The sequence below is a fragment of the Chionomys nivalis genome, chromosome 15 (assembly GCF_950005125.1).
Source record: "Chionomys nivalis chromosome 15, mChiNiv1.1, whole genome shotgun sequence".
Lineage (NCBI taxonomy): Eukaryota > Metazoa > Chordata > Mammalia > Rodentia > Cricetidae > Chionomys > Chionomys nivalis.
Genome location: NC_080100.1, coordinates 7,707,707 through 7,732,168, shown reverse-complemented (window position 1 = coordinate 7,732,168; position 24,462 = coordinate 7,707,707). Strand labels below are relative to the sequence as shown.

Sequence of the window (24,462 nt, the reverse complement as noted above, 5' to 3'; positions counted from 1 at the left end):
TGCTAGGGCACTTCATTGCTTTGGGTCTCTGTTTCTCATCTGTAAGGCACAACTGGCATTCTTCCCTCCTAAGAGGTTGCTGAGGGAATGTGAGTTGGTACAGTGGAGCACACAGAACAGCAGGAGCATTCTGTTGCCTGGGGCAAGGCCCTCCCCACACCCTATCCATAATTCCTTTGTGTAGGATTGTGGGTCTCTACCTTGGTAGTAGAGTGATGACCCATTAGTGTGTGTCATTTTCTCTGTGTGACATATTGGATGTTTTTCCTGCCTGAAATCAAACAATAATCCCAGGAGGCCATTTTACTCCCTTCCATAACTCCCAATGTCTCATCTTGCCCAAGACCGAGGACTAGAGCCGAAGTCTACACCTGACTCCTGAAGCCAAGCACTCCATGAGCTGCGTGGTCCTTCCCTGGAAAAGGCCACAGTGAAAACCAAATAGGGGCCTAGAGGGCTGACTCGGTGGCTAAGAGCACTTGTTCCTCTTCCCTCGGACTCACATGGCAGCTTACAACCATCTGCATCTCCAGTCCCAGGGGATCCAATGGCCTCTTCTGATATATGCGGGAACCAGGCACATGTGTAGTGCACAGATACACATACAGGCAAAACATTCATATACACAACATAATGAAATCAATTTAAAAAAACCTTAAACTCAATAGGAACTTAACCTTCTCCATCACTCCTTCTGTACATGTCTAGGTTTTGCCTTAACAGAATTGCACATGGTGCCCATTTTGAGCCTGTTCCCTTGCATCCTTCCTTCCCAAGTTTGCATCTGCTACTATCAGTGTTCCCCCCCCCAACCCTCCCCTCTTCTTTAATTTAGTGTCCTAGACAGATTGGGAAACAATCATTTCATTCCTCTTACCTATCCTAGCATTAGCTAATAAACATCATTTTAAAGATGCAGATGTGTGATATATGAGTGTGTATACCCATGTTTCTGTGTGTGCAGGAAGACGTGTGTTTGGTATGAGAGAAAGTGCATGCCGAGCATGGAAAACAAGCTTCTGTGTCTCCTTTGAGACAAGGTCTGAAGCTCACAGATTAGTCTAGACCGGCTGGCCAGGGCGGCCCAGGGATGCTCTGTCCAGTTTTGGAGATGGCAAGCACACACCTTGTCCAGTTTTGTCTCGTGGGTCCTGGGAATTGAACTCAGATTCTCCTATTTCCACAGCTAGCCTTGTACCAGCTGATCTTTTCCCAGCCTTCAAAATGGTCTCTGTAGGTTTTTAATATTTCTTGGTCTCGACTACATGTGCCTTCTTGTGTGAATCACTAGGATTAACAGCAAATACATTTTTAGAAGAGAATTTATTTTTGCCTGTAAACAATTTTCAGCAAGAATAAACACTGGTGTTTGGTTTCCTGAATGAAAGATGTGCTTCTGTGAAAAGGAGGCAGTGTACTAAGTTTCTCCTTTTGCCCTTCATTTTCTCACTGCTTAACACAACTCTTGAGCAAAAGAAGATTTTATTTCTGCTGCTTTGGTTATAGTATAAAGTATATTGTTCATGATATTTTAATTTTTATTACATTTGTTTCTTTATGGTGGTTGGGAAAGGGCATATGCCACACTTGTAGTTAAATACAATTTAAAATACTACTTCTTAGGAAATATGGACACTTTTTCTTAGAATAATTTTTCAAAACTATTTCAATAGTTTTCATCATGCTATTTATTAGTGTGTTCTCCTAATTTTTGCTCATCAAATGATAATAGCATTGCTAAATAATTGGAGAAGTAAGATTCTGAACTCATAGGTTCTAATCCAGACCTCATCAGGGGGATCTCTCCTCCAGTTTACTTTCAGCATCTATTGTTTAGAAAGAATTCCTGGTACGCTCTTAGCAATTGCTTCCTTGGTGTGCCATAATTACCCTTGTGTTCATTTGGTATATGGCCCTTATAGCAAAAATAAATAAATAAATAAATAAATAAATAAATAAATAAATAAATAAATAAAATGCACTAAAAAATAATTGCTGGGAAGTCAAACTTGTGTTGTGTGACCTGGAACTGGAATCTGATTCCATATAGCACACATGGGGTGTGGATCCCTGGATGTAGACACTTTGCTGTCTCTCAGCATCTGTACTGATCCAAGCTGTCACAAAGCAAATGTCCTCATCGTGATTGCTGCTAGGGTGATAAATAACGAGTCACATCCCACTCCTAAGGAAGACGTTATTTCCATTTTATGTGTCAGTTTGCCTTTAGAAGGGAATATTTTTGAGGGACAGATGAAAGCAGTGGCCTGGCTTGTCTAAGAATAACCCGAGGAAAGGAAAGAAATCGAGATTCAGTTTGGAAACAGTGAAACTGATCTCAGTAAATTGTGTAAACTCTTCTCAGAGCATCCTAGACATGTTGAAGAGATGCAAAGACGTTGGGGAAAGCCACGTCAACTCCCGACTCTGCCTCGCTCACTCCTGGGATGACTTGTTCCTTCCCTCACATGCCTGCTGTCTCCCAAGTGCATTTGTGAAAGCCTTACTGAGAAAGAGGCCCATAGGGATCCACTTTACAGAAAGGAGAACAGCCCGGCACGGGATGCTGGCACACTAATTATTCCTGTTGAGCCCTCCTCACTCCCCATCCACCTCTGGGCAAATGCTCTCCCTTCCCCTTCTTCTATTCTGGAAAATTATTTTGCTGCTAAATCTATGACAAATCCAGTAAAGTTAGTGTCATGTTAATCCGAACACATCCTGAATGCTGTCCAGCAGGACAACACAGAACTAATTTGTCTGTTCTTCCTTATAAAATATTTTCCTCTGAAATGTATCTTAACCTGTGCTGGAGATTGAACCCAGGGCCTTCTGCACACTACCCAAGCACTCTGCCAGAGCCACACCCCAGCCCAGATTTTAGTTTTGAACAATGTTCTCATGCAGGATGCTTATGCCTTCCCTGTGATTTTGGTTAGCAAGGAACCCCCAGCTTTCTCCCCATACTTTCGACATAGTTCTGAGACAGCATGTGAATTGTCATTTGACTAGATAGTACTGACTATGTTGGGAGATCTGTGACAGATTAATTTTGTTTTATTCTTTCGAACCCTTTTTTTTTTCATGTGTGTAACATCCCCCCCTGCCTAGACCTGGTTAACCGTTTCTGCGAGCAGGTCCTCAGTTTTTTACTTTGTCCCTACTTTCCTGTCCTAGCCCCATCTTCCCCCGGTGTCGACTCCGTCCCCTTGCAGCGCACAGGCAGCCAACACGGGCCACAGAATGCCGCCGCAGCCACCTTCCAGAGGGCCAGCTACGCTGCTGGCCCGGCCTCCAACTACGCCGACCCCTACCGACAGCTGCAGTACTGTCCCTCCGTTGATTCTCCGTACAGCAAATCGGGCCCTGCCCTCCCACCTGAAGGCACCTTGGCCAGATCCCCATCCATTGACAGCATTCAGAAAGATCCCAGGTGGGTAAGACCGTATTTATTTACTCTGAGATGTGTAAAGGGGTTTTATAACCCAGTCTCTTCTTTGCGCTCTCGGTGACATCATAGCCTTTGCCTTCCTGCTGTTGACTGAGAATGAAAAAATTGATTTTTCTTGAATTTTACAGTATTTGGTATGATATATGGACACATAAGATGGACCCCTATTATCTATGGGTCAACACTCAAAAATAAAACATAAAGAGCTATTATAAGAACGCCTTTGGGTGCTTATGGTTGTAGCCATCTGATTGAGCGGGTGGGGACTTGAGTGACGTGGGAGCAGAGATGGGAGCTGGGCAAAGGTCTCACCTGACCGTCAGTGCCACTGTCCACGTGTGCTGCTCCCATCTGAGGAGATGAATTCAGTGCCATCCTCTGTTTCTCTGGTTATTACACTATAAAGATTCTCCCACCCCAAAAATTATTCTCCGATTTGAGAAGTCCGAAATTAGTTGTTCAGGGAGTGGTGAGAAGTTGGCTGTGGATTGTTGGAGAAATGATTTGGTACATATGGTGTGTTTCCCTCCCACCTTCTTGTTCCAGCGGCAGCGCGGGTTGGCATGATGCTCTACTCCTGGAGTTGGGATTGACTCCCTGTGGATATGTAGATGCAGTGCCGTGTGTGCACACATACAGATGTGTATGCTTACACATATGTGTACATATACATCTACTAGACATATATATAACCTGTACCTGTGAGCATTCTAGATAGGCCCAGATCCTGGTATTTCTTTAGGGCCGGGCTGGAGTGTGGTGATAAATTTGAAATTCCTCTCCAGGCATTTCCCTGACAGAGGACACAACTTCTCTATATGGAGAATTTGCATGGTTTCTCTTATAAAAAGAAATGGCTTCTTCAGACATGAAAGGCAAATGGAATCATTTCATAGTGTGCTTTGAGATAGCTGCCTCGGTTCAGATGAAGCCCACATGAAGGGCCTGCTAAGTGTTGTATGTGGTGCAGCCCTCACTGTAAAGCCGAATTGGACGAAAGGCTCAGCTCCGACAACAGGAGATTGAAAGGAAAGCTCAGCCACAGTGCTCAGGGCTGGTCTCCGGATTCTCAAGCCTTCACAGCAGTCGGAAGTCTTTGAACTGAAACCTGCCCTTCACTTTTAAGGCATGAATGGTTAGAACGTTCTTCAGAAAGTATTTTTATCATGCTTTATTTGGAAATATTTTATAGTTAACAATAAGGTAGAAATATGTAGAAATAAGACCTTACTGAGAACAGAAGAGGTGCTCACAAAGAACACTGTATCAGACTTGACACCGTTTGACTTTTAACATTGTGTTGCATTGGATATTATGGATTTTAGTCCTCCTTCTGTTGTTGCAATAAAACAATGACCGAAAGGAGTGTGTAGAGAAAAAGGCTAATTTGTTTATACTCTCCAGCCATAATCTATCCCTGGGGAGTCAGGGCAGGAATCCGAGGAGCAGCTTGAATCAGAAGGCATGGAGGAACTGGACTTAATAAGAAACTAAACTTGTGTTTCTCTGATGCAGTCCAGCTTCTGTGCTTTATACTGTATGTTAAAGGCTCTTTATTTTATTCAATGGACATTCTTCCTTTTCTATATTGCTGTCACTTCTATAGGTTTGTTTCTTTCTGTATAATGTCACAGCTTTTACCTTTTCAAGTCATGGATTATGTTACCTGTATTTACCGTGCCTGCTGAATCCCAAAGAGAGAAACGCCAGTAAGAAACGGGAGAAGAGTGAGAGGACATTGGCCACTGGTTTTTAGTATGTGTTAAATTTATGTGCAAATTAGTGCTGTGTGGATTATAAATTCACCTTCATTTTTAAGATTACTAGATGCTGGCTATCAGAGTGAGTGTTCATTCAGACCAAAAAAAAAAGGGGGGGGATTATGGCAAGAACCAGAAAGGATTTGTTTTTTCTGTTTGTTTGTTTTGCTGTTTGTTTTTTGTTGTTGTTGTTGGAGAGAAGAGTCTTGTGTTCCCTCCCCCCCTTTTTTATTGATTTTTATTGAGCTCTGCATTTTTCTCTGCTCTCCTCCCTGCCTCTCCCTTCCCCTTCAACCCTCCCTCAAGATCCCCATGCTCCCAATTTACTCAGGAGATCTTGTCTTTTTCTACTTCCCCTGTATGTATGTCTCTCTTAGTGTCTAAGGTTCTGGCTGGTGCCTGGAGTCTTTCTCCTTCAGCAATTATATGGTGTCTTCCTGACTCCACCCACTGTCTCTCTTTATCTCTGTTTGGATTTCCCACCTGACTTCAGTCTACTAAATCATGGGCAGAAACAGCTTCTTTAACAACCAGCAGTAATAAAACATATTCATAGCGATCAGAGGGGAATCCCACATCAAAAGTAGTTTTTAAATGCTTCTAGAAAAGTGGAGGTTAGAATGTTTTTTAAATCTTAATGCTTAAACTGTATTACTGTGTAATTAGATTATTGTCTAGCTTAAGTCCCACTGCTGAGATGTTCACAAAGTATATATAGCATTTCCATAGTCTGCTTCTCTTGGGCCATGACTCTCTGAGGATCCTAATACTCATTTCCAACACACAGTTATCACTCCCGTAACTGGCCGTTCCAGGTTTAAGAATCATTCATTTCACTGAGTAGCAGCCACCCTATTTCCTTCTCTACCCTACCCAGTTCCTGCAGCTGGCCACTCGCATTGAGCTATTTTACAGAGCTGTTGGAGAATAAACCAGACCCAATGATGTTAATGATACTGGCATTTGTTTTTGATTTGGAGTTTTTATTTTGGAGAGGTCTCGTGTAGCCCAGACTACCTTCAGGCCTGCTATATAGCTAGATGACCTTGAACTTCTCATTTTCTTGCCTACACTGCTCCAGTACTGAGACTAGAGATGGCCACCACCGTACCATGTTTTAAGAAATGCAGAGAGTGACATCCAGGGAGTTATGTGAGTAAACCAGCACTCTGCCAGCAAACTGCATCCCCAGCCTTCCACACTAACATAGGTGGAAACAAAGGCTGTGTCTCTTGTAGGTTCATTCTTTGATCTTTTCTCTTATCTTTGAGATTGTAGGAGAATGTGATGGTTTCCTCTTCAAAGAACAGTAACTTTACCCTCCCATACCCATGATGGTCATGCCCTCTGTCCCTTGTCAAGCTACCACTGTTCTGCCTGGCTTTCTTATCACTCCCACACCTCACCATTATTTGTAGAAATGTAGTCAAGGTTACCTTGGACCCCCTACATTTACTGTGGTTTTACCTGCTGGTAAATGACAGTGATATTCATAAGTGACAACCCTGATAATTAAAAAATAACTAATAATATCACTCATGTCTAGTGTTAAACCCTTTATATCCATTATTTAAGGTTTTAAGGTCCTCATCCCAAGATCTCTATAGCCTGACTTCCTCTTTAATTACCAGTTAACACTCATGTTAAAGATGTTCTTGGCTATGGCTGCCTGTCTTTCATCATCCTTAACCATGTAATGCCATACATCCTGTAGGTCCTGCTTCAATACAAACCTGGTGTGATCTAATATCATCAATGCCTCTTCATTGTGATTATTTGAGGTGTGATTGTTTATCCTCCAAGGATTCTAGGGACAGGTCTGAAGTGGCTTGAAACTTCAGAGTTCTGACTTGTATTCTCTGAGATACCTCTACTGTTGTGTGGGACCATTGGACTTATCTTTTTCCAACCATATTTGTAGTGCATTTCCATGATAATATAATTAATGTGTGGAATAAGTCTTGACTGTTTGAGTCAAGAGAAAGGTGATGTGTTCCTGGAACAGAACAAGATAGAGCTGGCTATAGATAGAATAGTTAAAGGAAGCTCAGAAATGATACCTCCTATCATCCTGTCTTGTTATTCTGTCCCAAGTGGTGATGTGCAATCCTTCTTGTCTACCATGAACAACCAGTATTGATGTGTAACTCATTGTCATTGGTCACTTTTGTTTACCATCTTGTATTGAACAATTAATTGCCCTCAAACATGGAACACTCAAAATATTTGTTGTTGCCAGACAGGTGGTGGCTGATTGTCAGTTGTTAACCAGTGACAATTAATTTCCATGGCCTCTTGAAAAGTTTTGCAGCAAATTGAGGTCATTAATTTAGAAATTTTGACATTGACAGAAAGAAGATTAGCATTTCAAAGTCAGGAGAACAATACATTTTAGCATGAAGTTCCACTGTGCTGGGCATATTATAATTTGACAAGTCCAGTAGCTGAAAATCTTCCATCTACTGAAAACCATCCCCAACCAGTTGGACAGGCTTGCTTCACTGTGTGTGTTATCAGATCGTAAATGTGCTAGGAAGACAGAAGGTGGGGGGAAGCATGAGAAAAGGCGCCAGGGAGAGCTCTGGGGCACGATTTCATAAATGAAGCATGTTGATGGGTGAGACAAAAAAAAAATCCACATATCTTTGTCTTAGTCCTCCCTCAATTTTCTAAGACATTCCCACATTTTCTAAGACATTCCCACGTTTGCTTTGTTCTTTCATTATGCCTGTCATTTAAACTTGCATGTTGGAGCTTGTCACCTGAGCCACTAACTTAGGGGCACCTTAGAGATATGACACCACACTGATGAAGTTCATGCTGTGATAATTGGGTCACTTGAAGGAAGCCCTGAAGTGGAGATCTCAGTCTGCCCCATGTAGCAGCAGTATGCTAAAGGGTGCCATGCTAGGGGTGGGTTTCCTGACTTTCAAAGTTAGCTTAGGGGGTAACAGTATTTTTTTGACTCCATACAGCAGTTTCTTTTGAAAACTTTATGGATACCAACAGAGACTGACCACTCCTTTACCTTGTACAGAAGCATCCCCAATCACTTAAGACATGGGGAAGAGACACAAAACGACTCTGAATGTAGAAGAGTTGTTTCAATAAAAGTGGACTTATGAAAAACGAAGACCAAAGTTGGTTAAAGACAGATGTTTGGAAACAACTGGCATAAAAATCACAATGAGGGAGCAATCACTTCTTGAACAAGGGAGGGGTGTAAAATTAGTTTAAGACACCCCCCCCCACACACATACATATATATACTCCTGTGAGTGTGCGAAGAGTCACCTTGGTCACTCAATAGACTGTTTTGAGTATTCTTGATGAGCAAGTGAATAGGAGAGCATTTCTTCTGAATACAGTTCATGCTCTCCCCTAAAGGTGATAATACTTCTTTTTAATCAATTCTAAAAAAAGTATCAATACCTACCATATTATATAAAATTAACAATAATGAAGTTTGAAGTTACAAACATCCAATGTGACACCCAGTAGTACTGCCTTCTGTTGTTTATATCTTGTGTCTACCTTGTCCATGTTGAATTTGAGTAGGCCTGTGTGCATAGCAGAATAATGCAGAGAGGAAATTTTTGGGTTATGAAGGCAGAAAGCAAGTCAGAGTTCTAGGGCCATGCAAGCGGTACTGTGAGCCAAGTTTGAGGATACCCTTCCCTCTGCCAATCTAGCCTTTGCATCTTCCAACTTAACTCTTAGAAATGGTGGAACATAGATAGGGGATCATCCCTGATGCATCTTGTCCTGGGTTCCTGTGCAAAGACACTATGAAGTACTAACTAATATGCTTGCTGTTTCCCGTCACTGAGTTGTCGGGTGAGTTGTTAAACTGAAGCTGACTGATCTTCTCAACGAACCATTAACCTCCACTTTCAGTATCTCCTCAGAAACCCTTTATCCCTCTGCTTATTAAAAAGAGAATAGTCAAGAAGTTGGCACAGCTGGACGTGTTCGCCAACACATGAATGGATAAACAAAATACACAGTATTCAATGTTGATAAGGAATGAAGTAAGATGTGTTGTAACATGGATAAACCTCAGGGACATTCTCAGTAAATAGGCCAGGTATAGGATGGCCGGTGGTTCTGTAGAATATCGTGAGGCAGTAAGAATATCACATTCACAGATCTATGAGGTAGAATAGTGGCTATTAGGTTTGTGGGAGAATGATTATTTGTTTAGTGACCTCAGCTTTATGTTTAGGATGAGAACATACTAGAATTGAATTGTGAAGGGTTTTGCCCAGAGTTTGTGAATGTGCTTTATAACGCTAGCTTTGAAAGAGCTAGAATGGTAAAAAATCTCTGTATATTTTATAACAACAAAAATGTAATCGAGGGGGCTGGTAGAATATGTCTCAGGCAGGAAAGTCCTTACTGTACAACCATGAGAACTTGAGCTCTTATCCCCAAAAACTATGTATAAAACTGAATGTGGTTGAATGTCCTGGCACTGGAAAGGCAGACAGGAGGATTTGTGGGCCTTTCTGCCCAACCAGCCTTGTCAAATTTTTGAGTTCCAGGTACAGGGAGAGACTTTGTCTCAAAACAAAACAAAAAGCTGAGGTATAAACTAGAGAAATGACTTGGTGGTTAAGAGTGCTTCCCGTTCTTTCTGATGATCCAAATTCAGTTTCTGCACCCACATCAGGCAACTCACAATCCCTTTAACTCTAGTACCAGGAGATCCAATATTCATTGGTGTACAGGGACACTTCACCACATGGTGAATGTACAAATACACATGCACAAACAAATCATTTTTAAAAATCAAGGAGTAGAGCAATTGAAGTAGGTACCTATTGTCGACCTCTTGCCTCCATGTGTACCCAACCCACGTACCTGAACACATATGTGTACACACACACACACACACACACACACACACAGGATAGTAGCCAGCAAATTGCGCCCAGGAACTACTATTTTACAGAGAGAAGCCTACACAGGTGCAGGATAAGGAAGCCAAGAGGAGAAAAGATGAATGTGTCATGCTTATGAATCCTGACCATGGCTGTTTTCCGAGCTGTGCCTTCCACTACCTTGTGGGAAATGGTAAAAGTCACTTCTGTGGAGGTGGCCACAGCACTTTTGCTTTGCACTACTCCTAAAATAGGCTACTAAAGTCTATAAATATATTATAATAATATATTGCCTAATTATAATAACTATAATACCATGTTAAAGAATGAATGTAAAGTAGCTTTTTAAAAGAGATACCATATTATTCTGCAGAACAAAAACATTTGTTCATAGTACTTGAGAATTAGCATCTTTATGGTGATCAATTTTAGATATTTTATTTTTTTGCTTGGGAAATATTTCTTGAGCAAACTATCAGGCACTGTTTTAGATAGTGAAAAATATTTGCATCAGGTAAATGAGGTGAAAATAGTGACTAGGAAATAAATAGGAAATGGTCATGCTTAAAATCATATAAACTTCAAACTGAATGTAAATGTAAACTTACCTTTTCCATTTATATTTAAAATTGCTCTTAGTAACTACTTATGCCAAACAGCACGTATTTCTTTCTCATAACCTCAGTCCTCCTCATACTGCCTGTTTGCTTCAGAGACAAAGTTCCATCTCATGACTTCTACCTCAGTTGATTTCCCCTCACCCAAAGGACAAGGCCCCAAATCACCATAAAGGCCCCAGATGACCACAAAGGCCCAAATCACCAAGTTGTCCACCAACACTAAAGAATCTAGTAGAAAAGCATCCTGTTCCCCCGGGAGCCAACAGGACTCTTCCCCCTTCTCAAAGATGATGCTGTGTTTCAAGCCAGTTCTGGTTTGATTAAGGAAATTATTCTCCATGATAAATGAAGTTGACAACAGCAAGGTCCTTCTGACATTGAAGGGTGACATATTCAATGCCCAGGTATCTTTAGAATAAGGTGGTGTGTTTCTGCTGGGGCCTTGGAATGTGCTCATTGTTCTTTATTCTGAGGATGATTGAAACATTAACAGATTTAAATTTGCCATAAATCAGAATGAAAATAACAGAAAATGGCAGTGTTAATACTGTAAATGGAGTCTTAGTAGCACAAATTCTGTGTATCTGCAAAGGAATGTATAAATACCTTTGTAGATATAGCTACACAAACACCCACAGACAAACATATTCAGATAGATACATATACACAAATATCACACACACACACACACACACACACACACACACATTGGACCTTCCTCTGTAGAGGTAGCTTTAAATCTAACCTTAGCTACAGGGACAAGAACCCAAATCATCCCAAAGAATGCAATTTTAGTCTCCACAGGAAGTGCAGATGCGATTTTATTACTGACATCATTGGTTTGCTAAAAATGGAGGTGAACTGAGCATTGCAGAAAAATCTCTTCAGCCCCTGAGCCTGTGCGGTGCATCTGCCATTCTGGCCCCTGCGCCAGGCCAAAGTGCCTGTGTGTGATGTGCTCATTAGCTCATTCTGCACAGCAAACACTTAGGTTGCAGGGAATGTGAATGCACTGTGGCACGCTCAGTCAATAGGAGCTTGTTGCAAGTTTCCAGAGAGGTATGAAAGAGACAGGAAACGGGCCCACCAGCCTCGGCCAGGAGGGCCTCATTGAAAACCAGTTCACAGGCTCAGGTTCAATAGAAGCTTTCGGGGCCTGGGCAGGAATGTGAGAATGGCGCTGCGGGTGGAATGAGCCTGCTCTGGGCCTTACAGCACTCTGTGTGAGAGGTCTAGGCCCCTCTGCCCGTTCTCTGCCACCTTGCTACTCACTCTCACATCCCACTCCTCTCCTCCTTGTCTTGTCTCTGCTCACCAGGGCTATTATGGCAAAGATTAGGCTATGCCTTAGGCCTCCACTCCTTCCTCTTTGTGCAGAACTCTCCAACACCTTGAATTCCACCTTGCTCGAGAGAGGTGTTATGGACTTGGTACTATCCTCCAAATTCCTGTGATGAAGTCTTAACTCCTAAACTCACAGTATGTAGAAACAGAGTCTCCAAGAGGGTGGCTAAGGTGAATTGAGATCACTGGTGAGAAAGACTGGATGCAGACAGTGGGAATCCAGCCGTGTGCAAATTAAGAAGAGAGGCCACAGAAGGAGGAAAATGGGCTAGGAACTTGACCTTGGGGTCCAGCCTACAGAGCTGTGGGGAAATGAGCATTATGTTGTGAGCAGCATGTAGCCTCTGGTACTTGGTTGCCACAATCCTAGCTGGGTTTAGCACCTTCAGTGAGCAGCCATGGCAGTGCTAACTAGACATCAGTTGCTCAGAGATTGTGTCATCTGCCAGCGGCTGAGAGTATGTCCCCTGGGCCACGTGGATCCTAAAGCTGTGATGGGATGCTGTAGGAATCTTCAGAGCTGTGCCCTTAAGAAGTAAGGTTGAGTGGAGCTGTGATCGTGACAACTTCTCTGAGAAGGCCAAAGGGTGGCTGGTCTAGCTGGACCAACCTTTGTTCATATAGATATGGCTTTTCTGAAAATTAATGTGACATAGATATAAATACAATATACAGGTCAAAACAGAGCCATTTATCAGCTCTAAAAAAGTTGAAAATGAATATATAGGTTCTGTAAAATGAGATTTGAAAATGGGGAGTTCTATACTATTCCATGTACCTCTCTTTCTCTCTCACACACACACACATTTTCTCTCTCTTTCACCTCTCTCTCTCCCCCTCTCAGATGTATAAAAATGAGAATGAGTTACAGAAGTGAACTTATTTCTATAAATTAATTATCATGTCATCACTTAAGGTTTAAAATCACTGAAAAACTATTTAGCATATTTTGAATTTTGCCTTAAAACCTATTTTACTCAAACAAATGAGCTCTAGAGTGAGAAAAACTTACTAATATCTAGAGGCTTGCTCTCCAAAAGTGTGGGCCTGAGCCTGCATGCTGGCTGGAAATTTAGAATGCTAGGCCCTACTCCATGCCTCTGACACCACAATCTAAATCTTAACCAGACCCAAAAATGTGAGCTGTGCATGCAGAAGTTGGGGTTGTTGATTCACCCCTCAACTACCACACCCGGGTTATTGCAGAAGCCAGAAATCAAACAATGGCATTAAGATTGACCATTAAAATTGATCTGATTGGACCATGTTTAATGTGCTTGGTATTATATTGCAGTGGTATGGCAGAATAAAGTATGAGGATCATTTGATTTTATAGACTTAGAATGTTTCTTAGTTGATGGAATGTCTGAATTTGAGAACTCGGGTGTTTCATGCAGCTGATAGCATGATCAACAAAACGTAAAGTCACCATTTAAAATTTCAAAGTGTAGATATTTAAGGCATACTTTACCTACTAAAATTTTTATTTTCTTGTCTTTCAAAGATTTTCTATGCCCTGTTCCCCTTCCCCCAGATATCCTCAGCTTGATGAGGGAACTTTGAACTCTTCATCCCGGAATCACTTACACTTTCCAAAGCCTTATTATTTCTATAATGCTTTGTTTCATTCCCTGCCCTCTGTCGTGCCCTTGACCTCCATCGGTCCCAATGTAATTGCTACACCCAGGCTCCTCTGATTGCATCTAAGCAGGAGAATCTCTCTGCACTCTGAGATTCCTCAATCTGGACATGAACGCTTCCAACATTGTCATTCTTCACAATCTGTGTGTAGAACCTTGTCTCTACCTCCCACCAGATAGATGTTTCTCCGGAAACTCAGCCATGTATTTCTAATCAGCATGGAAAACCTTTCAAGTCTGATATCTGCAGCCAAGAGTTCTGCACTGCAGCCTGAAATTCCATGTTAGAATTGCAGATTCCTGTATTTATTCCCAGACCCACTGACCAGTATTGGCAAGACCATCCGATACTGATTTATTTTTACATTAAAGTTTAAGAAGCTTCACTTGACAAATCATTATTGCCCAGTCCTTTTCCTCCTGAATTATCAATAGAAGGTTACAACATTTGTTATACCTTGTTATGGTGGTGCTCAACTCTTAGGGACCAAAAAATGAGGGACAAAGAACTGACTTTAACCTTTATAAGGGAAAAGAGAATATTCGGATATACATAAAAGGAAACAGCCATGCTAGCTGTGCTGTTAGACCAGATGTTTTCAGAGATAACAATAGGAAATGCAGCCAGAGTTGTAGATTAACAGCGCTCAGGCTGAGGTAGTGTGTCTGAGTGCAGGGAGACTCGGTTTGTTCAGTATCTGGCTCAGAGTCTACACTTCTCCCAAGGCCCCTTCCTAGTCACCATCACAATTTCCCATGCAGCCTCTTCACACATACTGAGCAATGCCTCCCCCTCAGAAACTCACTGTATATATATATATATATATATATATATATATATATATATATATATATATACTGTGTAGCATTTCAGAAAATATACATGTATAGAAAACAAAACTAGGATAACCAGCATGTCTCATTCTTAAACATTAATTCATGGGAATAAAACCATGTCAACAGAGGTTGTACTTTCAATAAAATTGTACTTTTTGTTTCCTAGCTATATACCAAAATTTTATGGCTTAAGACATATTTTTGTTTAGCTGTGTCCTATTAGCCATGATAACCACTTAATTCAAAAACAATTAGATCTTTAGTGTTAGCAGAAATGAATCACACATGTATATTTATGGCTGTATATGTGTTAATGAATTATCACAGTACTTTCTTGATCATTTCAAAGGGATAAAACATGGATATTCCTTTAACATGTGAGAATACATCGTGTTCTATATTTTATTGGGTCAAATATGACTCTTTCATTAGGCCTAGGAAAATAAAACTTCTGAAGGCTTCCATTAGGCCTCACCTTTGAGCCAGTTTCTCAGAAATAAGAAAAGAAACAGTCTCCACTCCTCTCAAACCCTCGTTCAGGCAGAAAAGGGGTCAGTCCTTCAGCTACAGACTTTGATTTCCATTTAAGTCTTTTACTCTTTAGAAAAACAGAATAGTGTGTTGTGTTGAAAGCTGGAAAAAAATGAAGCTTGGTCTTGAGGTTTTTTGAGAAATCAGTACCCATTCCCTAGCAGATTTCAGAAGTAAACCTTTTTTGCCTCAAAATAAATACTTCCTTTCAATTAACGGACAGCAAAGGACAATGGCCAGAGTGCCTTTGAGACAAGGGCCGATCCACACTTCCCATCCCAGGACGTTTCACGTTCAATGACACCCTGTCCAAACAATGGCATGCTGCCCTCAGATGAAGAAGACTTGGGCTTTTCATCTTTTCAAGACAGCCAGAATTCTCACCCGCCAGCAACCTGAGGTGCCCCGGCCTTGTTAGGAAAGGTACCATCTAATATCCCATTATTATTTGTTGAAGTGAAGAAGACCAGGTGATGTTTTCAGATCTCCCTCCCGGGTTCTTTACACAGGCAGAAGCCAGCCTTTCTGAAGGGTATTGGAGCTCAAAAGTCCCTTAACCAGGCCTGCCAGTTACTCACTGACTTACATTTTCCCTTTAAGATTTGCCACACTAGCTAACAACTGGGGAGTCGTACCTTAGACAGCTAGGAATGTGTCCCATTGTGCGGCAGTGTTGTGATGGGGCAAATGGTCTCTGGCACTGTTTTCGGTCCCATTGGTGTTGGTGATGTAATCTCAGGAAAGGGTTACTAGAACCTGTGTGAAATCCTTTTAGACCCAGCAGCACGTCAGATACTCCAAGCTCTGGAGATAACCCAGACCATGGTCAGAACACACCTAACACAGTGGAGTTCCGTATCTCAAACGTTTGGCATCTCTCTCATGATAGTCTACCTGTCACCTGATGTCTGGAATTCTGACATTTTAATTTGCTAAAATCCATCTAGTAGGTATCTTCTCATGGCCAAACTATGAAATGCTTCTTATCCAGGGCTGAGCCCACCTTGGTATCATAGTACTAGCCCCTACACTCCCTCAGACAGATACTAACTGCATTGTGGTGATTCCCATTTTTCTATAGCTTTAGGATAGTTTCCTGGGCTGGGATTAGCTGCTTGCTCATCAGTATCTCCTGCCAAAATAGAATACCCATACTTCTGTGAAAATTATCTTGACCTGGAGCTAAGGTTCTGTTCTATGCCATGCACGCTTTGATTTTCCCACTTGTAATAAAACAGTTGCTCTCTTAGAGCGTAGAAAATGAAAATAGCTTGCATAGTAAATGCATTAAAAAACCACACAAAATGTGTAATTCAATAAAATATTGAAATCACCAAACAACTGAGGATAGTGTGACTGCTCTCTAGACACAGATTTGACATCTGATGAGGCGCTTGTATGGGAAAGTACCATTCTGTCACTAATCATTTTGGTGGCAGTACACGTGTGCTTATCACATGTTATTGAACAATGACGCCTTCTTTATGTCAACAAAGATTGAGTCAACGCCGTGCCCCATTTAAATTACCAAGAGGATTAATGTATGCCTACATCTAAAAGCAACTTGGGGTGCCTGTGGGAAAGGACAGATCAACACTTTCCATCCCGACCATTCAACATAAGAGTGACAGGCACCGTTAGGAGAGTCGTGCGGAAGGAAAATGAGCCAACTTTCTAGAGCAAAGATGCTAAAATACATTGCCAACATGTAATGGGTCAAAGAGCTAACTGTGGCGTCTGAACTACTAGCAATAGTGAAAGGTCTCTGGAGATGAGGTGATCGAACATAAATTCAAAATCAAATGTGCATTGAACCCAAGACACTTCTGGCATTGCTTGGCCATGTTATACAACGTGATTTCGCCAAAGCCTTGGTACCTAACACTGTGAACACCTTGCACTGAGCAAGCCTCCAGACCACTCAACACCAACAGATGCTGCCTGAAATTTACCAGTTGGACGTAATTATTCCATGTCCCAAAACAATTACTCCTGTGTTTTTATTGATCATATAAAGTTTGTTGCTATTATAGAATTATGGCAAATAAAGACTTTTGCCATTTTCCTCCTATCCTTCCATCATACTGGTATATCTTTGGATTATATTTTGTTAGAACATTTATTTAAAAAAAAACTTTTGAGTTGCTGACTTGACTTTCATTAAAATTAAATGGATTTTGGCTTGAGATAAAGACAGTATTTCCAACTATTTAAATTATCACAAACATATTTCTGTCATTTGTACTGAGTATTTTTGTGTGAAATGGTACTCTCAACATTGAATATTATAAAATCAAAGTGTCAATCAACTGAAAAATGTTGGCGATACATACCATCTATCTACATCCTGCAGTGTCAAATATTCAGCCAACATTTAATTATTTACATAAAAAATACATTCATCTCATTAGCATGCAAATTGCTCCATAATTATATTATAGAAGCTATAAGCTACATATAAACTTTATGTATATCAAGTAGCTATTTTAAAAGAAACTTCTGTATGATTTGTCATCAGTAAGTGTTGAATTTCTGTCTCTTTACCCCTAGTCACAGAAAACTTTTCTCAGATGAGAAAAGGTGTTCTGCAGAAAAAAAGAAAAAAGCCTTAAGAAGCCCTGTTCTAGAGCTAACTGCATGAGATGGTTGGAAGATAAGCAGCCCCCACAGCAGGTTGAGGACGAGTTTCCCACAAAATAAAAGCACTGTAGTTTAGGGAGACATCGAATACCCAGCATGGAAGACAGAGCTATGGAGGGAAAGTACTCTGTAGAGTGTGATTCTCAACTTGACCTTGTCCTGATCAGTCTGGACCTTTTGAGCTGGTGTAAACTGATGTCTTTATCATACTTCCAGCCAGGGCCCCAAAGGAAATGGTCCTGATTTTCACAAAGTCCCTGTCTGCCTCAGGATCAGACACAAGAAGGCTGTGTGTCAGCCAGCCTCCATATTCGCAGTCTCTAGGGACATGAGCACTCGCAGTGTGGTTAGTTCTCTTGTCTCTTTAGAGTGGATCAGCCTGCTGGTACACGCTCCCTGTCTTCCTCAGTTAACTCCAGCACTCTGTATCTCTTGAACTTCTCACAGCTTACATCATGTCAAGGCAATGTGTGCTAAGACTAGAATTTGGGATGGCTTTGCAGTAATAATGGGAGTTTCCTAAGTAACGGAGGCTGCAGAGATGAGAGAGAGAGAGAGAGAGAGAGAGAGAGAGAGAGAGAGAGAGAGAGAGAGAGAGAGAGAGAGAGAGAGAGAGAAGGTGTTATTGTGTCTCTGGCCCAGAGAATGCTGTTTGGACCTGAAAGTCTGTCCCGTTTCCACTGTCACCTAGGAGACGTGTGAGGCTATACCTAAGGTTCTCCACGATGCAGTATTGCTTTAACCTAATGACTTTGTTATGGATATACTATAGGTGACAAAAATGTAAAATCAAATTCTTCTTCAGTGCAGTAGCATGTATTTCTGTCTCATAAGTTGTTTTTCTGTTGTTTTGTAAAATAATGTCCTTTTTATGTTGGTTATTCTAGTAGCTGAAACGGTTTTGATTCTGTGGCTCTTGGTGGACGGTTCATTTCCAGCTTGGTTATATGTTGTGTGCTATTGGAAAGACGATAAAGCTGTGTTTTAGAATGCATTGCTGAGGTCTGCATGTATTCAAGCAAAAGAGGATTGAGCGGTATAAGCTTTGAATGTATAAAAACAAAATTTGTCATAGAAGATGTCTTGAAAACATCTTCATGCTTATCAAACTCAAGAGCAGATTGCATGAATCAGTGTTAAGTTCTGTCTGCCCATTCTCGGGCACTGGTTTCACTTTAATAACATCAAATATTAAACAGCCCTTCTTTTCAGTGTTGCTCTAACACACTTTTTCCTTTTCAGTTGCTCAGCTGATGAAATGCTTAGTATTCTGCCCGATTCCCTCACCCACAGAGCTTTTTTGAAAACCATGACATAGTCACTTGTTTGTCTAAGGATACAAATATTTAGCTAAACAAAAATCCTAATGGAAAAGGCAAAATTGAACCAACTGTGTGGAAATAAAGGTATTAAGTCCCAAGGAACCGTTCCATTTCTGCCAAAATCTGTCCATTGAATTTACAAAAAAAGGGGGAAAAAAACAGAAAAATTTAGATAAAATATTTTATTTGAAATTTATGTAATTTACTTTTGATTTATGTTGGTCTTACCACTTGGTCCATCCATGCCAGTTGAACGCAGTTAAGCAAATCCTATGACCAATAAGTTCAGGTGCAGACTGACTATAGAATGATCAGGAACCCTCCCCTCAGCTGCATTCCCAGTCAAATTCGATTAGTATTCTGAGGTATCAGGTCCATGAAGGGCACCAAAGCATTTCCATTTGAAGCCAAAGAAGCATCCCTAAAAGCTTTTGAAAACTGAGAGCATATTATCCATTGCAGAGTCAAATGTGATGTACCAGAGTATTCTGGATGTATGAAAAATCTGAAGCAATTACAGATTTATTCTGTGCTTCGTCACACTTAAAACTTACCAAACGGCCTGTTGGCTCTACACACACAGTACATAGGCAGTCACAAGGTGGCCACGGAAATGCACATCGGAACAGAAGCCAGAATAAGAGTACAGGTCAGCAGAGATGAAGGCTTCAGGCTAAAGGGAATCCAAAAGGCAAAGTCCTGAGAAACTTTAGCAAGAAAGTCTGTGAGCCTGGAGAAATGGGGTAAGAAATGTAGAGGAGATTTATGCAAGGCACAGATGTGGGGTGATCCTGTTAAGACTGGATCTGTGAAAAATCAGATGGAGAAGCAGTCAGCAGTTTTACAAATATAGGTATTAGATTTTAAAGGATTGCTAGGGCTTTGAGAAAAATGACCCAGAATGGGACCAGGCTAAGGCTTGTATCGGGTACTGCAGACCTAGACTGTAATCAAGTGGGCCGAGCATGAAGTTGAGAAGGATGGATGGCTATCAGGAGTCCTCACACTGGGAATGTACTTAAGGTGGCATCCACAGAGTCCTCTATGAATTTAACTTTCTCAGAGAAAGGGACTAGGATAGCCACATACTGTTGCCATGAACAACTGGGAAGAACCTTGTTTCTCAAGATGAGCCATTCCAGACATCCTGTGTGGGTGAAAGGAAAAGGAGAAGGACGGAAAGGTTGGAGTTGGTCCATTTCTCTCCAAGTACAAATGTGGACCAGAGCTCAGAGCACAGACAGGGCCGGCAAGAAGACCTGGGCATGCCAAGCCTATGACTCCACATAGGTGAGACGCTGGGTTAAGCTGTTTGCCCATATTGCAGCAGCTTTACGACTCCTACTACGGAGGCACTGTTCTTATCCTCGGGTGACATGAGCAATCCCCTCAAAGCTGGCGGATAGCATTGAACAGAGGCAAATTTGGCAGAGAAAGCTGACACGATGCCAGCCCTGGGAGAAGGAGGCAATCAAAGAGGGTGCTCAAGCGTGGAGAGCACGGGAAGAAAGCATGGTGGAGAAAGGACAAACCCGGGTCACCTGCTGCCGGGCCATCTAGTGCGGAGGGTGATGAGGAACCACTGAAGTCCACAGCATTAGATCTGGGATCTGGGCCAGTAAATCTCAGTCCAGACTAGGAAGGGAAACAATAAAGACCTCAAGTGTAGTGGCGTTTAGCACAGTGTGCCTTCAGGAAGAAGGGCAGCTGCCTTGATTCAGATCTGTTTCTCTCAATTAAAAGCTGCTGTGACCTTAAACTGGTGACCTAACCTCTTTGTGCCGCAGTTGTCCAAATCTACTATGATGATAATAAGTCCTGTGTTAATATGTGCAAAAGGAACAAAATGATGCCTGATATTATATGGATTATCAGGCTATTTATCATTATCAATATTATCAAGCTATTTATCATTATCAATACAGCATTGTTAGTACAGGTATCTGTGGTTATTTAGCTAAAGATGAGCATGGGGTATGTGAGTAAGGACAGAGAGAGAGGAGAGAGAGAGAGAGAGAGAGAGAGAGAGAGAGAGAGATCTTTCCAGTAACAGATTTGTTAGCATGTTGTTAGTTGATGGAAGGCAGATGCATACAATGCGGGGTGAAGGCAGGTAGGGTGATTGTGAGGATTGTTGTATTTGGCAGAAAAATGGTTTTAGTGGTATCAAAGGAAAATGGAGTGATTTTGTCTATTTTAATAATAAAAAAGGCCCGAGGAAATGGAAATAGGCTTGGTCAGGCGGAAGGATCTGAAGAGAGTGCCACAATCTGTTTTCTCACAGGACAAAGATTCTAAGTGTCTGAGGTGAGCACACGGAGAGATCTGGAATCTAGAGGTCTCAGGAAGCTATGTGGGTTGTGTCTTGAGTGTGGATTGGTATTTGGGGTGGTGGTATTGCTGGTAGGGTTGAGAGGTAAGTTGTGGTGAATGAAAGCTGCCATCATGGTTTTATGTTGGCTTTCACCATGGTAGCAAACCAGAGACCACAGTCTGGATTCTGGGGTGCTGCCAGGAGGATGTAAACAGACAGTAGAGGATCCAGAGTTTGACTATAGCTGACGCTGAGCTCAGACAGGGGGATAGCCAGGATCCTAAGAATGACAGTACAAAGGTATGTGTGGTCAACACACTTAAGAATTCTTTTGTGTTACTAAAGAAAGAGCTAGGCTCTCTTGAGTCTCTGAGCATTCCTGAGACACCCCCAGACAGACAACACTTGATCAGACTCCTAAGTCGAGGGCTCTCCAGCTCTGACAGGGGCTTTGGTACAAAAAACCTCATCGTACTCTATTCAGTATTGCGTTAGAGATCGTCGACTCTTCAGACATCTGAGGAAAGTGCCTCTTCACAGTCCTGCCTTGACATAGATCCTCAAGTAACGTTTGATAGGAAATGCAGTATCTAAAAGTATGTTTTAAATGTACTTATAATTAGTTCAAAATGTACTTAAAGTGGAGAAAAGTACCATATAGAACTATATAAAGGGTGATTTAGAGTTTATTACAGTTCTTCTTAGTTGTGGTTACTATTGCTGTGATGAAACACCATGACCAAAAACAACTTGAGGAGGAAAGGGTTTATTTCACTCACAGTTCTGTACAACAGTTCGTCATCAAAAGAAATGAAAGCAGGAACCTGGAGGCAGGAATCTGGAGGCAGGGGCTGATGCAGACGCCATGAAGGAGTACTGCTTACCGCCTTGCTCACCATGGCTTACCTAGACTACTTTCATATAGAACTCAGGACAACCATACGAGGGATGATACCACCCACAATGGGCTGGACCTTTTCCATCGATCACTAACTAGGAAAGTGCCTTACCGGCCTGCCTACAATCCAATCTTTTTTAAATTAGTTAATTAAAAATTAATTAATTGCTTTTACATCTGTAGTTTCACACACACACACCCCCAGAGTCCTCTCCCCACTCCCCTCAGTCCCCATCCCCAATCCACTCCTCCTCTGATTCTGTTGGATGAGGGGTGGGAAAGGGCAGGTCTCCCATGGATATCAACGAAACATGGCTTACAAGTTTCAGTAGAACTAAGCACCTCCCCATGTAGTAAGCCTGGGCAAGGAATATGAGAAGTAGGCTCCCAGAAGCCAGAAAAAGAATCAGAAACAGCCCCTGCTCCCACTAGTAGAGATCTCGTCCCACTCAAAGGCCGAGCTACACATCTATAACATATGTGCAGAATGCTGGGTCAGTCCCGTGCAGGTTCCCTGGTTGTTGGTTCAGTCTCTGTGAGCCCCTATGAGCCCAGGTCAGTTGATTCTATTGGTTTTTTTGTGGTGTCTTTGACATCTCTGGCTAATAGAATCCTATCTCACCATTTTCTACAGAATTCCCAGAGCTCTACCTAATATTGGACTGGGTCTCTGCATCTGTTTCCATCATTGCTGGATGAAACGTCTCTGATGGCAGTTGGGCCAGGCACTAATCTATGAGTATAGCAGAATACTGTTAGGCACCATTTCATTGACATTTTCTCTATTTCTGTTTGGTTCTATCCCTGGTCTAACATAAAATCCATACCAGGAGAATAAGCCCATTCCTGACACTGCCTGGAATACCAGGACCCATAGGTTGAATGACCTAAAGCCCTAGGATAGAGCTCAATCTTAGGGAGGCATTTTTTCTTTTTTCATTTGTCTTTCTTTCTTTTTCTTAGCTTTGGATCCCATCGTGGAACTAGCTCAACTAGCTCTTGTAGACCAGGCTGGTCTTGAACTCAAAGAGATCCACCTGCCTCTGCCTCCCAAGTGCTGGGATTAAAGGAGTGTGCCTCCATTGCCCGGCTAGGAAAGCATTTTCTTAAGTGAGGCTTCCTCCTCTCAGATGACCCTACCTTGTATCAAATTGACATAGACCTAGCCAGCACACAGGTGAAAAGGAAAAGCTTAAGGCAGATACATAGTACATGCGTGAATGTACCATCCTTAGTTCAGCCTCGTTCCTCTTGCCAACTGTTCTTCCCTCACCATCAACGCAAAGCAGCCAATATGGAAAGGAGGTAGCCTATGGTATATAGTAGCTAAAGCAATGGGACATGCTAATGCAGGTGGGAAAGGAAGAGTCCTTGTTGTATAAAAGTCAGTGTCTAGTCATGATGAGGGGAGGTGGGAGGAAAGGATGGAGGAAGGAGGTAGTAGAAGGGGTGGAAGAATGGGATGGGGAAGGAAGATGGAAGAGGTGGTAGGAGCAGGCCAGAACCAAATAGAGTTTGGCTTAGTAAGATAACAAGGAAGGCAGTCCCCTTCCTGTACAAATGTCTGGTGCCGTCCAGGTTTCCTCCCTGCTCTGGGTAGATGTGCTGAGGGTGAAGGGGCTAGGAGAGAGACTCCTGATTATCCATGGAGGGGTGGGGCTTAAAACCATCTACAGCATTTTAGAATGAAGGTAAACATGTTCTGGAAAGGTAAAGTATCATAAGCAAAAACTCATTCCGGAAGCAGAGTCTATGCAAAGGGGGTGCAGCTTGAGGCATTGGGGCTGGTTCTGAGTAGTTTGTGTGGCACAAGTGAGAGCATGGACCTGGGAGTGTGAGGGAGTGAGTCTCTAATGTGTTAGAGTGGATAAGGGTGACGGGAGGTGTTTGGTGTTGGGTGTGGACGTTACTGCATGTGTATGAATATACAAGAGTGTGTGTGAGTAAGGAAAGTGTGTGACTGTGGGCACGAGTGTGTAAAAAGCTATGCATATGTAAGAGTTTATGTGATTATGTTAGCGTGAGAATATGTAGGGACTATGATTACATATATGTATGTATACAAGGAGCATGCATGCGTACGTGTGGGGGGGTGTCTGTGTGTGTGTGTGTGTGTGTGTGTAGTAGTAGTAGGTGTTTTTTGGGGGAATGAGTGTCTTGCTCATGAGAAGGGGCCCTCTGATCTGAACCAGGTGGCAATGTCAGTGGAAGAGCTGGCCAGT

The 24,462-nt window shown here is 42.0% G+C and overlaps 1 protein-coding gene across 3 annotated transcripts in view; it reads left to right on the top strand.

The window, feature by feature from the left end:
• Positions 1-24,462, top strand: part of Ctnnd2 (catenin delta 2) — a 727,532-nt gene that overhangs the window by 440,378 nt on the left and 262,692 nt on the right. For all 3 annotated transcript variants that reach the window (XM_057789656.1, XM_057789657.1, XM_057789658.1), the window contains one exon: positions 3,178-3,433. In XM_057789656.1, coding sequence (XP_057645639.1) covers positions 3,178-3,433 — 256 coding nt within the window. The remainder of the gene's footprint in view (positions 1-3,177; positions 3,434-24,462) is intronic.